Source organism: Perissodus microlepis, chromosome 6 (assembly GCF_051167445.1).
Source record: "Perissodus microlepis isolate ML-2025 ecotype Zambia chromosome 6, ASM5116744v1, whole genome shotgun sequence".
Lineage (NCBI taxonomy): Eukaryota > Metazoa > Chordata > Actinopteri > Cichliformes > Cichlidae > Perissodus > Perissodus microlepis.
In genome coordinates this window covers 14,533,004-14,548,872 of record NC_140466.1, presented here as the reverse complement: position 1 = coordinate 14,548,872, position 15,869 = coordinate 14,533,004, and the positions used below count along the sequence as shown (strand labels likewise).

The window sequence follows — 15,869 nt, the reverse complement described above, 5'->3', positions numbered from 1 at the left end:
ATAACTGTGGATATGTTCCACCTTACTAATTGTGTTTTTCAGCTATATATATATATATATATATATATATATATATATATATATATATATATATATATATACACACACACATACATACATATTGTATAAATTTGTGTGTGTGTATATCTGACCTCTCCGCAGGGCCTAGAGATTATCTTCCGTGTAGGCCTGGCAATCCTGCAGTACAACCAGACTGACCTCATTCAGCTGGACATGGAGGGCATGTCACAGGTACGCAGCTGTAGCTTTGCGGTGCTTTCTGCAGAAATTGTTTCGTGCACAGATTGAGCCATGAGTCAAAGGCTGAACGTCCCACTTTCCTTTTTGCACGCAAGCTTCCTGAGCTACAAATCTAAAGTTATGATCTAATTTGATAAAAATAAGCTGCTCTCGTTTACTTCCATTCAACGTGATTTTATCTGATTGTCTTCTATGAAATGGAACACTGACTTGCTGCTGAATTTTACACTATGTTTGTGTTTAAATTTTGTGCCCGTCAGGCAGCGTCCACAATCTGGATTAACAGCAATTCAGTAGAAAACGTGTAATTTTTTTGTTGCTCACTAATAAAAACCTTTTAGATAGGTGAATTTGATCTGGATCTTAATTTCTTATCTTTGATCATTTCTTATCCTTATCTTCATCACAAACCCTGAGGAAAAAACATTAAGTTTGTACCTGCCAGCCTGTACATTTCCCAGTTTTTTGACTTGCACTGCAAACTTGAATTAATTTGAATACTGTATATGCTTCCAGTTCCTAGAAGTGCATATACATTTTTACGCATGCCATATGAGACTCTCATGTCATTCAATCAAAGTATATTAAAATATCTTAGTTTCTTTTTTTGTTTTTGTTTTTTTAAGCAGGAGCTCCTGGCTTGCCTCAAGGCCTTTTGTAAATCTGTGGCTGTTTTTTCTTCACTCATTAAAAAAAAAAAGCGAGTCTCAGCATCTTCATTAAATATGAATGACCATCTTTGTCATGTGCGTTTCTCCCTTGGGGTCTGCCAGCATTTCCAGAAGGTGATCCCCCACCAGTTTGACAGCTGCCCAGACAAGCTGATCCTCAGGGCCTACCAGGTCAAATACAACCCCAAGAGGATGAAGAAGTAAGAACGCTCGTTAGTCGGCTAACAAATGGTCAGACTTAAAGCTGGAGAGCCTTTATGTAGACCAGTGAGAGTTTTGTTTGTGTCTTACTAATGCTGAGGTTTCTACACTTAAGCGTGTGCATGGTTGTTGTTGTGCGTTTGTGCTGTTTAGGTAACTTCTGAAAGTTGTTTTTCTGCGCTGTACACCTCAGATCTTTGGCTTTTAAACATTATAGTTAAAAACAAGGAAGATTGAGGTAACATTACATTTTCTTACTGTTGTATCTTTCTCCTCAGACTTGAGAAAGAATACACCACCATCAAGAACAAAGAAATGGAGGAGCAAATTGAAATTAAGGTGCTTATATCTTGTTTGTTTGTACTGCAATAAAATATTTGAAAAGTGAAGTGAAGCAAACATTTTCCACTTGTCTTCCCTCTCTCTGTGTTCAGAGGTTACGCACAGAAAACAGGCTGCTGAAGCAGAGGATCGAAACCTTGGAGAAGGTGAGATAGGCAGATGTGACTTCAGTTTATCTAAATGCTAATAAACATGAGAACTTCACTGAAATAGAGAAATTGGATGAGGCTGAGCTAACACGCTTCACATTTTGATTCTAGTTCAATTCTGTGTGGTTCGGGGTTGAAATTTACAACTTACGAATATATTGTTATTGGTTTTCTTTCCTGTGTGTGTGTGTGTGTGTGTGTGTGTGTGTGTGTGTGTGCGCGAGAGAGAGTGTGTGTATGTGAGAGAGTGTGTGTGTGCACCTGCGTGTGCCCGCCTTTTGTGCTGTTTCAGCACGCTGCTTTTGTTCATATTTTCCTCTTCTGTGAAATAGTTTTCTGAATGATCTCACTGCTGCCTCTTTATTCCCTCACAAACATGTCTGTGTTTGGTTTCTCAACTTTTTCTTACGTCCCTCCTCTTGGAATTCATCCTGTTTTTTCTTGTGTTTTATCCTTCCTGGTGACCCACTGCTTTTCACTCTCTTCATCTCTTTATTTTCATCCTCTTGTTCCTCTCCTTCGTTGCGCTGTAGGAGAGTGCTGCTCTTGCAGACAGACTGATACAGGTAGAGTACTGTAAACCACTTTCCCACTGACCTTGCTGTCCTTTGTCCTACTCACACTCTGCTCCTCTACCGTCCTGCATTGCTTCTCTCCCTCTCCTGTAACAGCATCCTGCCAAAAGTGCATGAAAGCTTTTTGTTTACATCGTATATTTGTGTCTAGCCCACAAGACAATCCTCTAATGCCTGAATGCATGTAGTATTTATCCATGATGGAGACTGATGACGTTGTACAATCCCTGCATGAGGCATGTTGAAGTTCAGCTATTATTATCATTAATTTTTATTTGAATACCTACAATTAAGGAAAATTTGAATGAAATGTACATTTATTTGCTTTCTTGCTAAACGCTCTAAAAGGTATAGATACGTGATTTGATATTGAATGTGTTTGATTTAATTTGCACAAAATTGTAGAAAAAGATACACCAGAAACTTGTTTTCTTCATGGTCATGCTTGAGATCTAATAATTGTTAAAAAAGTTAAACAACAGAGACTGAGACTGAGTTGTAAGTTTTTTATTGCTTTCAGATACAGCCAGGTTAGCTTTCTGTCTGTGTTTCAATTCATCATGCTAAACTAAGCTAGTTGGTTGTTAGCTTTAGCTTTAAAGGACAGATGTAAGAGTGTGAGTGATATCCTCAGCTAGCTGATTTACAAGAAAGCAAATAAATCTCCTTACTAAAATGTTGACTCTCAGTATGACATGAAGCAAAGTTCTCTATAACCATTATATTGTTGTTTTGCCTGGAACCACCCTTTTCCCCTTGCATAGTCTGAATTTGAAAATTGCACTCCACTGACGATTTTAAATGTCATCCTATTTTGGTCGCGCTATTCCAGGGTCAGGTGACTAGGGCGCAGGAAGCAGAGGAGAACTATGTGATCAAGCGAGAGCTGGCGGTGGTGAGACAGCAGTGCACCACAGCTAGCGAGAGCCTTGAGAAAGCACAGGACACCATCCGAGAGCTACAACAACAGAGGGTAAAAGAATGAATTAATAAATGAACCAAGATAGCAAGATGAACTGTTTCCCTCCTGCCTACAGTCTGTATGTTGTCCTATATTTAACTTACAGATAGGCTCTGTAAGCTGTGTATTTCCTGATAATGTTTTTACTATTTGTCAGATTATTTGGACTCAAAATCAGGGCACAAATGTTGCAAACATTTAAGTGATTTCACTAGAATGCAACACAATTTGATCAGATTTCAATGTCAGTATATCAAAAGGTTTACAACTTTGTCAACTAACTGATTATATCAAAGTTCACTTTGTTGTCAAAGACACACACACACTCTAGCATGATTGTTAGTATGAGTCAATCATAGACTGTATATGAAAAAAGGACAAAGCCACTATAGCATCATTTGTGAAGCGCCAAAGTTGCCCTTCTGGCTGGCACCATGTTGGCCAATTGTGGCAAAATTTGGATTAGGAATCTTCCTGGTGACTGATTTCTTAGTCAATTAAACATGGGGTAAAAAATCAGACTAACCGACTAGTCTAAAACTAAGAAACACTCAGATATTAAGTAAATTTGAGAACCATTTAATGCCAAAACTAATAACAAAGGCATTTTAAACACTTAATCAACTTCTTCAACAATGAATCATTCCACTTAACTAGATTAGTCATCTAGTTGACTAGTCGCACACATCCCTAATTTGGATGAGAGAGTGGTGCGCAAACTTGTCAGCTAACTCACGCAAGTTAAATAAAATATAAGTAAAATATATGTATAATTACAAATATACAGTTGTTCCAGTACTAACACAGTGGGGAGGTTCAGCTCAGTGAATTAGCAGGAAGCGATTAGCTGAAGCTGGATTGGTACCCGTCAGTCAGTCTTTGCGGCGATGTTTTCAGTTTTCAAACTCAAACGTTGCAGCTTGGTATGAACAGACTGTCAGACTGACTCATAGTAATGGCTCGTTTAAGTTATCCCATGGTGGGAGTGATGTACTAATGCTATATTTTATACAAGCTTGTGGAAAACGGATAAAAAAAACAATTGGGGCCGACTGCGCCTCTCAAATATGGTCAGACTAGTCAGACTAGCGTTGATTTGTTTCCGATATTTTTCTTTAAGCTGCTTTGATAACAAAGTAGTGAGTCACGCATTTGTATTTTCTCACAAACCTTCAAAGAAAATCGGTGATTAACCCTTGACTAACCCCGCAAAGGTGCAAAGCTCAGCACCCAAAAATGAAACCGTTCAAGTTCTGTTTTAGCAAGATGTTTACATACAGATGAGGCACAAAGACTTCTACAGTTTTCACACCATGGAGGTGAGGTTTATGAGGTGAAATCTAGTTAGTCTAGCTCTGGAGGAGAGCCAAATAATGTGGAACCTATCACTGTCTAAAAAATACTGTTGGATGCCAGTGAAGCCAGTCTGACTGTTACGGCTGCCATTCAACAAGCTTTTAGTAATGGAAATATAGTTACTCCCAAAGGACAGAACAAAAAGAGATGTGAGCCCCAGCTAAAACAAACAAAGAGGAAGAAGACCATGAACCAATCACACAATGGGCCATCGAATACAGGCTTCTCTCTCAAACTAGTCCTGGAAAACTAGAAGAACAGAAACCAAACTGAAAACAGTAGTTCCAGGAGCTCCCGACTCAACCTGTACAGAATAAACAAAGCTATGAAAGCAACAGATTGGTAAAGCTTGTGCTGATGGAGATCTGGTGGGATCCAAGACGCCAATGGCCGACCCTCCTGCTCCACTTTCTCCGGGTTTATATTCGTGCAGCAAGCCATCAGCAGCCAATGAACACTAACAATGAATCTGCAAAGAAAGAGGGCGCAGGTTAATCAGGGTGACAATAAAAAAACTGGACCAACAGGCTGAGGTCGCACGTAACACTGATGACGGCTGTAAAGGTTGCACGTGTACATTTTACAGAGCAGCTGTTTGTTGTTTTGAGTTGCTGTACGTGTGATACACAGCCTGATTGGAAGTAATAGTGTGACTATGATTAAATGTTGAAACTTGTTTTGTTAATGTAGCATAGATTATTAAAACGTGGTTTCAGTTAAACACTGAAGGAAAAGCTAATCAAACTGTAATTGGTGCACAGTACTGTAAAGTTAAAAGAAGTGATCTTACATTATAGGATAACTGATTTTTGTTTTTAATTCATTCAAGTTCTGTGAGTCTGTGCAGTTCAGAGGCACACGATATTGGAATTATTGTACAAATTAGAGTTGGGTGTAATTTAACATGTAATTCATGTATAAACTGTATTAGCCTCCCAAAACAGTATAAATATCATATTTTAATATTATTTATTTATTTATTTTTACATATAATATTGTTCAAGGAAAAATATGAAAACTGACTTTCCAAACATTTTTATATGTACGAGAGACTCTGCTTCTCTACTGTGAATTTCTAGTAAATATGATGTTTAGTATAGTATTTAGTATTTAACGCCACATTGGGTTTAACAGAGAACACCCACATTTGCTTTTCCACACGCATGAGTAAATGTATGCATGTCAGTTTCTGTATGTTCCGCAAGCGCTTTACTGACTTACTCAAAAAAAAAAGTTTTGTGGTCTTTGCCAGTGCTGTTAACCAAAGCTTTGCTCTTAATATTTATAGGTTCAACTCACACCTACCTGTGGGAAGGTGGTGTGAAGAGCAACAGCACGATGTGAAGGGAGCAGATGGTTCACTAAAATTATAATTTGCTTTGCTTTAAAAGAAAAACTCCAGTCACTGATTTTTCTCTAAATGATGTCATTGTTACGTGTGCGTCTATTCCAGCTCAGATTGCTGGTACCATTCACCCACCAGGGTTCACACACCTCCAGACACTCTCAATCTTCCTTGATAACCAAGACTGAGAAGCCAAAAATGACAAATCACGAATCTTGCAGTCACGCTATGTACTTGCCCGATTTCAAGCGTTTGTAATTTGCCTCATTGGAAAGTATTTTTCCACTCAGCTCTCTCTTTTTTTTTTTCTTTGCTGCTTTCATATTCATAGCTTTGCAGTTTCCCCTTGTGGTGACATGTTAGTGTACAGTAGCATGCTGACATCACAGACAGCGGGACACAAGTGCACCTTCATGGCAGCTAAATTTAGGTTGTCGGCTGTTTTGAAGGTTGTACACAGACATTTCTAGGCGTAGGTAACATATTTGGATTTTACTCGCTCACTAGTTGCAGTTGAGAATGGATGCTTTTGGTTTATTTTTTAGAAAAGTGTAAGTCTAACGCTGCTGCTGGGAATCACGTCCATTTATTCCCCCACAAATAGCTCGTTGATAGGTCATGTTTCCATCTCTCTGTGGAATTCCTTGTCTCCCGTTTCTTCCTTTTTCAGGAAACTAAATGTAAAAGAAACCGAAAGAGATACATAACACTACCTTGAGTTTTCACCCCTTGCAAGATTGTGGTAATCTTAGCTGAACTGTTAAACTGGTCTGCAAATGAGAGTGAAATGGAAGCCAAGCTCTGTTCAAAAACCTAATATTCTCATCAATAAATAAATATCGGTATACAAATACCAGGTAGAAAAGGCTGCTCAACTTAAAACTAAAATAAATAAAAGTTGACCTACATTATATCTTTAACACTAGGATGTTTGTTTCAGTACACAGAGCAGTTTGTGAGCAATCTGCAGACCGAGCTGGAGCAGTCGAGGCTCCGCGAGGCCGAACTGCTTGGAGCTCTGAAGGAAATGCAAGACAAGGTGCTCGATCTGGAAAAGGTGAGCTCACAAACATGCCTTTTTTTTTTCTTTTTTTTCTTTTTTTTGAAACTGTGTGAAAGAGAATAGAGTGTGAACAGCAAGCAGACAGAAGGCGTGTGATTCTGTGAATGTGGTAAAGTCTGTCTGACCGTTAACCAACCTGTCTAACGTTTAATCCAAACACTCAAACAAATGACAGACACGTTCCATTTCTCAAGCTTTCATTTTCACTTGATGAGGTGTTGGAACACAAATGCTCTGCTGCTTCCCGATGAAGATTTTACTGAAAATTAACTCAAAACTGGACAAACCTTTGTTTGCTTATACAGCGTCTCAAAGATTGACAAACCTGCTGGTTTGTAGTCAGGAGGTAAACACGCTAATGTTTTTGTTAGTGGGTTGTTGCACCACTTTGGTTAGGAGTGAAACAATCTTACAACTGTCTGATGTCTGAACAAAATTTCATATATCAGATAGTTGTATGAAACTATTCCTGTCCCTCTCATACTACATTTAATAAGTCTGTCGACTCCTGGTCGTCAGGATACAGATGTCGCTGATTAGGCATGGTCACATTTAGCAAATGTAATATCTGATCAAAACTGAGGTTTTCATTCAGCAGCGTCACAAAGCAGGTCAGTCGCTACATCGGCCCCCTCGTCACCAATTTCAAATTATCTGCTCAAAAACTTGATTCTGTTTTTGACCAGCATTTGAACGCTTGGCGAGCTAAAGCTGTTTTTCTTATCTAGGAAAAACAACATTTCCTGTAAGTCAATAATTTGAAACTAAACTCCTATGCTTTCCCATGTCTAGATTATTTTATCTCCCATTAATGTGCACCCCTCAGTCTCCTCTGGTCCATCTTCATTTCAGCCAGACGTTCTCACCACTGCTCACACATCAGCTCTATCATTGCTTTCTTTTAGTCCTGTAAGATTTAGAATTTTAAAATTAGATTACCTACATGCAAAGCCTCACGTGACCAGGCTCGTGTTTAGATATAGCAGATCTGCTGAGACCTTACTCTAGCAGTCAGCTTCTCTTATCATCTGATCAGGGCCCATTTCAGCTGTGGTTCACACCACTGTTTGTATGCGTTATATATTATATATTAAGATGCATACAATTCTTTAATGTGTGGTTTCTATTCAAGTGTTACAAAAGTAGTTATTGTTAATTATTATTATTATTATTATTATTATTATTATTATTATTATTATTATTATTATTATTATTATTATTAACAATAACGATAATGATAATAATAATAATAATAATAATAACAATAATACTGTGGGTACTGTGGTACATTCTGTATTAATCACCAAGGTATATTGTGTTTCACTGAAATCTAATAAGGATTCCTTTCCTCATAAAACCTTTCCCATGTACGTCTTCATATATGCATTAGGCTGCGTGTGTGAATTTGCTAACTTATAACCGTGAAATGTTTACTATCTAGAGGAGCAGTTGCCTGCCAGATGAGAACAACTTGGCGACCCTGCAGGAAGAAGTGAAGCAAATGAAGCTGAGGGAGCTGGAGACGCTGCGCTCATTCAGGGAGATGCAGGAGGCTGTCACTGAGCTGAACCAGCGCTGGCAGGTAAAATGGGAACAGATCTCTCATCTGTTTGGTGGAGTGCATGAGTGCGCATAATGTACCAGCAGCCAGTTACACCTGTCTGCTCTTTCGCAGCATCATATGTCCCGTAGCAGCAGCACTGGTGGTGGGGGCGGGCACTGGAAGGAATCGCCGAAGAAGAACGCCATGAATGAGCTGCAGGACAAACTGATGACGGTTAGGCTGAGGGAGGCTCAAGCCCAGGCGGAGCTCCGAGAGGTTAAACTTAAAGCCCTGCAGCTGGAGAGTCAGGTAGGTGCTGTATAACTACATTGTACTGTCACACTGCAGCAGTGGGCTTGTGAGTCCTTCTCTGATGTATGCATGATTGTGAAGCATAAAAGTCGTCATGTTTGTTTATTTTACACATTTATAAGAATGAATATAACTTGCTGAACTAGGGAAATCAGCCCTGTGGTGTTGGGATATTACATTTTGTTTTGCTTTTTCAATTATGAATGTGCATCGTGCCTGACATGCACATAATGAAAATGAAACAAAGTATAACTGAATCAGAACAGATTTGATGTTTGTTAAGTTAATTGTTAGACCATAGTGCCACTTGTGAGATGTTTTTGTTTTCATTCATTGGGTTTTGTTGTTGTTTTTTGTGTGTTTTGCACTCTTGGGTTTTAAAAAATTGCACTTCTTTTTCAGACTTTCATAAATATAAGAGCTCTACTCTCACCATCTACCATTTAACCTCTTGTTTTAGAACCAGATCCACAGCAAACTGATCGGACGCAACGAGCAGGAACGCTCTGCCCTGCAGGACCGACTCCAGATGGTGGCCAATCAGAACAAAGCTCTGCAGGCCCAGCTCAACGAGATGAAGAGGAAGCAGGCCGAATCAGACTGCAAGGTCTGGATAGTGAAAGGTGGAAAGAGAGGCAGAGGAGCAGATTTAACAGAAAAGAGCAGAGTGATGTGGAGAGCAGCATTTTCTTATTATTAAGAATTATTAATAGGAAACTAAAATCTGTAATAGAAAAATAAACCTTTTGACTGAAGACAAAAAAAAGAACAGAGAAGATAAAAAGACACATGAGAAATGTTGAAAAATGGTCTGAGCATAAATGGGGTTCACATCCTGAAAAAGATCAACAGATGTAATAGAGGAAGTCTAGAATGAAAGATGAATGACACAGCAGGATGTAGAGACAATTTATTGTTCTTTACTATCTCTAATTGAAATCCATTAAAAGATTGTCATTATAAATGCTCACTTATTACCCAGAAAATATTGTTTAACTTTTTTTTCTTCCTGTCAATGTGCGTCCTTCCTCCCTGTGATGCATGTAGAGTAAAGAGGAGGTGATGGCAGTGCGACTGAGGGAAGCTGACAGTATGGCTGCGATGGCTGAACTCAGGCAGAAGATCGCTGAACTTGAGATTCAGGTGTGTGTGCTCGTGTACTTCAGTGTCTGTCTGAGTGCATCCTTGTATAAACATTTGAATCTGTGGTCTTAGCCAGTTAAGTGATCAATGTATTAATCAAAGTGAATTCAGCTTTAACCTTGTGTGTCTGAAATTTGATTTTTAGAAGGAGGAAGGGCTGATCCAGGGCCAGCTGAACCACTCTGACTCCAGACAGTACATCAACCAGCTCCGGGACCAGATCGCCGAGCTCAAGAACGAGGTGAGGCAACCTTCTCCACATAGTCACAAACGAGCAGGCTCACATATTCAAGTCAGCCACTTGTCTGAAATGCTGGGTGCAAACAAAAAAAATACCCTATTTGTAGGGTTTTATACTAAAACACAGCAAACCTGTAGCTGTTAAAACTACATACCAATGCAGTATTCACCATGGAAACATGAAACAATAGAAACATTTTTCCAAGCTGCCTGATTTTTTATTTTTTTTTTCACTCCAAATGATTAATTAATTGAATATTCGTCAGAATAATGAGTAGTTTAAACCATTTCATGCTTTGCTATACTGGGAAGAAAAAAAGAACAAGTTACGGCAGGTAAAAACATTTAGTGATATTTTAATCCCACTGATGTAAATGTCAGTTCATGGAAGCAGATGTTAGAAGTGGTTATCTGATAAAGATCCATGAAAACAAAGTGCACCATTACTCCTTCCACAGGAATACAAGAGGGTCAGTATAGCAGCCAGGTGTGACTGGTCAAATGTACGTAGGATCATCAGCAAGAGTGAACACCTCTTTAAAAGCAGACATTTTGGCAGTTTGCAGGTCTGGGGCATTCAGGTGTGAATGCAAAGGAGGAAAGACTTAGAGAAGCAATTGTCCCTGCCCATCAGTCTGGGGTGGGTTACATCCATTTCCAAAAAAGCTGTCAATCATTCTACAGTGAGAAATATTATTTACAAGTGGAAAGCATTTATGAGAGTGGCCAGTCTTCCCTGGAGTGGACATCCCAACAAATTCACTTCAAGGTCCGACCGTGCAGTGTTCAGACAAATTACAAGAAACCTGAGATACATCTCTTACTCTACAGGCCTCAGTGATCATGTTCAATGTCAACAGTCATGACAGTACAGTTAGAAAAAGACTGAACGAGTATGGCTTGTTTGGAAGGACTACCAGGAGAAACCCTCTTCTCTCTAAAAGGAACATGCCAACATGGCTTAGGTTTAAAATGTTGCTTCAGAACAAACAAGACTCCTGGAACAATGACATTAGGACAGTCAAGACCAAAGTGGTGGTGTTTTGTCATAATGCACAGCACCACGTTAGGTCAAAACCTAATATCAGCACATATCATATGCATATCAGCACAAACACCTCATACAGACTGTCAAACGTGATACTGGTGGAGGGGCAATTTGCGTTTGTTTTGCAGCCACAGGATGTGGGAACTTTGCAATCACTGAGTCACATGTGAACATCCCTGTATACCAAAGTATTCTAGAGTCAAATGTGAGCCCATTTGTCCATGTTTCCGCTAAAGTTTCCACCCAAATTTGGTCATCCGACGGGTCGGTGATCCGAAGCACGGAACATCTAGCAAATCTACAACAGGAAGGCTGAAAAGAAAAGAATCAAAGTGTTTCAATGAGGTCAAAGTCCAGAGCTCAAGCCTTTTGAAATGTTGTGGCATGATCTTATCAGAGATGTGCATAAACAAATGCCCACACACCTCAGTGAATTAAGTAATGAGGAGTGGCCAGAATCTTCCACAAAAACAGATAGTCATACAGAAAATGATTGTTTTCTCTGATTTTCTGATTTTTATCAGAAATATTTTTTGCTTTTTTATCATGGATAAAAACAGGACATCCAGTCCAGATAAGTTTTCAAGACACCATTAAATAGAAAGAAGCAGAGACAGACTGGAAACCTGGCCGGTGGACTTTTTAACCATACTGAACACAATCATGGAGAGTGAGAGGATGCCTGTGGAACGGGGAGGAAGTGTACTCAAACTGGTTTTCATGCCAAGGGTGATGTGCAGAACTGTAGTAACTATGGAGATAGAGTTGAAGAGCCACACCATGAAGGTGTTGGACACAGTTGCTGAAGCTAGGTTAAGAAGAGAGGTGATCATCAGGCATCAGCAGTATGGCTTTTGATGTGATGTTTACTTCAAGTGTTGATGGAGTAGGTCAGAGAAGATCAGAAGGAGCTTCGCTCAGGGTCTGTGGATCTAGAGCAGGGGTCTCGAACTCTTGGTCCGTATATTGACGTGAAGAAATATCATGCAATTTGACCCTTGAAGTTACTTTTTTGTTAGGGAGGATTTGTTTGTTATTGAGTGCGATGTTAAAATAAGTTCTTTAAAAAGCCAAAGATTATTTAACATGAAGTCAATATGAGCAGAGAGTACAAACATGTTGAGGGATTGGCTGTGTTAGTTCAGTGTGAAAGTTTTTTGTAAAGAAAACAATTTTAACTAGCTGTCAAAAACTAATGTTTAAACTTATGTCTGCATTTTTATTTTGGTAAATACGAACAAAATTATAGCAGAAGTGCTGCCGCGTGTCTGACCAGAAGGAGAGTACCAATTTGTTTATTTGGTAGTTCAATGAAAGGTTGTAGTTAGTTAAGAGTGAGGGGGATTTTTTTTTGTAGTTTTTCTTGTTATACGATATTTTAAATTTTAAAAAACAAAACACTATATTTTCAGAAATATTTGTGGGTGTTTGTTTGGTTGTTTTTGTACTACTTGAACACTAAAGTTCCCTCCAATGAGATGACCCACAGTTCATTTAAGTTTGAGACCCCTGATCTAGAGGAAGAATGTGGTAGAAGGCCAAAAGAGGAACTGTGACACTGCATGAGGAAGTCAAGAGTGGCAGAGAAGTAGTGAGGGTGATGAGGTGTGCAGTAAGAGTGGCAAATGGGTTTAAGGTGAGGGTGACAATAGATCATCGAGTGGCTTTGAGATTCTTGTTTTCAATGGTGATGGACAAGCTAACCAATGGGGTCAGGCAGGATTCTCTGTGGACCACGATATTATGTTGCTTGCTACGATGTTGACAAAGGAATTCCAGATATATTAGACAAAGGATGGTAGATATGGTGTTGCTAGGCAGCAGGAAAGTCAGGCAGGAAGTCCTCAGAGGAGCTTCATGGATGTAGTTAAGGAGGACATGCCAGGCGGTTGGTGTGATGCTAGGGTGAGATATAATGGAAAGCGCTTTACAATACCACTATTCATTCACTCTCACATTCACACACTGGTGAAGGCAAGCTACAGTTGTAGCCACACCTGACAGAGGCGAGGCTGCCATATTGCGCCATCAGCCCCTCTGGCCATCACCAGTAGGCGGTAGGTGGTAAGTGTCTTGCCCAAGGACACAACGACAGACTGTCTGAGCCGGGGCTCGAACCGGCAACCTTCCGTTTACAAGACGAACACCCAACTCTTGAGCCACAATCGCTGGAGGCAGATGATCCCCTGTGGTGAACCCTAAAAGGGGCAGCTGGGGGAAAAGAAGAAGACAAAGACAGAGTATTGCCAATAATTAAAAAGATTTCTAAAGGTATAATCCAAGCTGATGTCTCTTCCACATTTTAGGAACAAAAGCAGCTAAATTACAAGCACTCAGATTACTAAAATTACTTATTTATTTTTGTCAGCATACTAAAAAATCTCTGGATATTTACCAAGAATTCATTAAATACATCCATTCATTATTTCATTAACACGTCACTTACTGTAGACTCAGTCACTTGGTCAGTTAGGTAGCTTTGAAAGGATATGACACCATCCTGGATTTCAGCTACTAAGCTGTGATTGGTCGATTATTTCTTCAACAGGAAAAAAAAATTCAGACCGGTTTGAATCTTGGCCGCGGTTCGATACTGTGTTGAAACCTGCGAAAGCATTTCTGCCCTTTTAAATGGGCCATTTAAGCCATTTTTTTCATTAGCTGTTGATACGTATAAATGTGTGATCATTTATTAGGGGTATAAATGAACATTTTCTTTCACTTTTACTGGCTTTTCAAAATGGCGTGTGACACACAGATGCACATTGTGTGTGTGTGTGTGTGTGTATAAGATGCTCTGCAGCTTTTGGTAACCACCACAGATGAATCTTGTCATTTATGTACAGCCTCAGAACAGATACCACTTCCACCCCGACACACACTCAGTTGTTTCAATGTCTTTCTCGTAACAAGAGATCACTTTTCGTCTTAACAGCTGTGTTCTCATTGTTTAGTTCACACTGGACTTTAATTCTGAAAACGGGGGGTCGAAAAGAATAAAGAAGCCCTGCTCAATAACTTGTTTTTGGTCTGTTATAGGCTGAGCCCACAGCTCGAGTTCTGCTGATTTTTATGATGTAATTTGACAACATTTAGTGTTATCTTGGGTTCATGAGGATAATCTCCAGCCCTGATTGGAGACAGAAAGTTATCAGTCAGCATACACTGTGGGTTTGTTCATTCAGAGAGTGTCTGTGCGTGACTAGGAGGAGGGAGTATGTTTAAACTTCAGAGTGAGGGGGCGTGATGAGACGGCCCTGCCCTTTAGCGCTCCTCTCCTCTTTTCTTCTTGTCACCCCACCACTTTTGATCAAAGCCGTGGTTTTCATAAATGAGATCGAAACTTGCGTGAGTACAGATGAGGAAGCAATGAACCCTTTAGAAAAATCTCAGTATAGAGCTGAAAGCGATCATCATACGATTGAGTCATATTGGCGTTGCTGACACATAATGAGCCATTTTATAGAATGCAGCTGAATTAATTTTACATTTTTACTTGCGCACATTTATTTTGATTCAGGTGGACATTGATTTTTTTGTGAAAGCAAATACTTTTCCATAGCATTTGGAGACTTAATTATCTGCCAATTTTGATGTTCCTGTTCATATTGAGAGAGACTGGAGAGAATATAACCTACGAAGCCCGGTGCCTTCCTATGTTTCTCTGCTGTAGCGTGAAGAGCTCAGACACAGTCAAAATATTTCCACTGGTTAACCACCGGTTTCCCCCTCCCCCCACCTCCCCGCCCTGCAGCTAGCTTGAGTTTATGATTGGGGGAAAACAAAAACCTCTGAGATTTGTCATGAGTCACTGTGGTACATACAAGGCTAACATGCAAAAGGCATGCATGTGAAAAGTGGTGGTATCGCTGCTGCTCACAAGAAGAACTCTGCACTCTGCTAGTTGGACATCAGCTGCGGAATAGAAACATGCAAATGTGTCCTTTTATGCTTGTACGTTTCCACAAAGCTACTTTTCTTGTCAACTTGAATAAAATTCAAATCGTACCACCACCTTCACCCTAATGACAGGTGCACGCTCAGATTTAGCTGTAAAGATCCCACAGTCCTATTTGCACATCTTTTAATGGTAAGAAAAAAATGCATCAGTGGGTTTCACAGGGTTTTGGGTTTTTTTTGTTTTTGGTTTTTGTTAACACCCAACAACCTGTTAAAAAAAAAAATTCCAATCACCTGACATTTAGTGGCTTTGCAAAGACGTGTCAAACGTATTTAAAAGCATTAAAAACCATTAGGCCTCATGCTACAATAGTGCTCAGTAACATACACTCATTTGTCCTGTTTCTTGCAAAATTCGTAACCTTTTGTCAACAGGTATTTAGGAGGAGAACGTTTAAGATAATACTGTTTATTGCACGGACGTACTGATGAAATTTCTATAAAAAGAAGTTTGCAGGCAGATGGGAGAGAGTTTTTTTCCCCTCTGAAATGTAAATACTGTAAATTATTTCACTTCAGGGAATTATCTGGGAAGGGATCGGCTTTTAGGAGATGGACTTTGCACATAAACCTTGTTGTTTCATCCAAACTAAAGGCATTTTGCTTTTTTTCTGCCTATCGAGTAAGCAAAAAGTCTTTTAAGCTGGAGTAAATGAAAATTGCCACCATAATTAATAAATGGTGGTAATTTTTCCCTGG

At 39.5% G+C, this 15,869-nt stretch overlaps 1 protein-coding gene across 2 annotated transcripts in view; it reads left to right on the top strand.

The window, feature by feature from the left end:
* The window catches only part of evi5l (ecotropic viral integration site 5 like), a 43,162-nt gene that overhangs the window by 22,418 nt on the left and 4,875 nt on the right, over positions 1-15,869 (top strand). The window contains exons 8-19 of one of the 2 annotated variants that reach the window (XM_084930962.1): positions 163-252; positions 1,035-1,132; positions 1,412-1,472; positions 1,568-1,621; positions 2,158-2,190; positions 3,032-3,172; positions 6,802-6,918; positions 8,366-8,506; positions 8,600-8,776; positions 9,240-9,386; positions 9,827-9,922; positions 10,068-10,163. In XM_084930962.1, coding sequence (XP_084787088.1) covers positions 163-252; positions 1,035-1,132; positions 1,412-1,472; positions 1,568-1,621; positions 2,158-2,190; positions 3,032-3,172; positions 6,802-6,918; positions 8,366-8,506; positions 8,600-8,776; positions 9,240-9,386; positions 9,827-9,922; positions 10,068-10,163 — 1,251 coding nt within the window. The remainder of the gene's footprint in view (positions 1-162; positions 253-1,034; positions 1,133-1,411; positions 1,473-1,567; positions 1,622-2,157; positions 2,191-3,031; positions 3,173-6,801; positions 6,919-8,365; positions 8,507-8,599; positions 8,777-9,239; positions 9,387-9,826; positions 9,923-10,067; positions 10,164-15,869) is intronic. The other variant, XM_084930963.1, reaches the window with a different exon arrangement.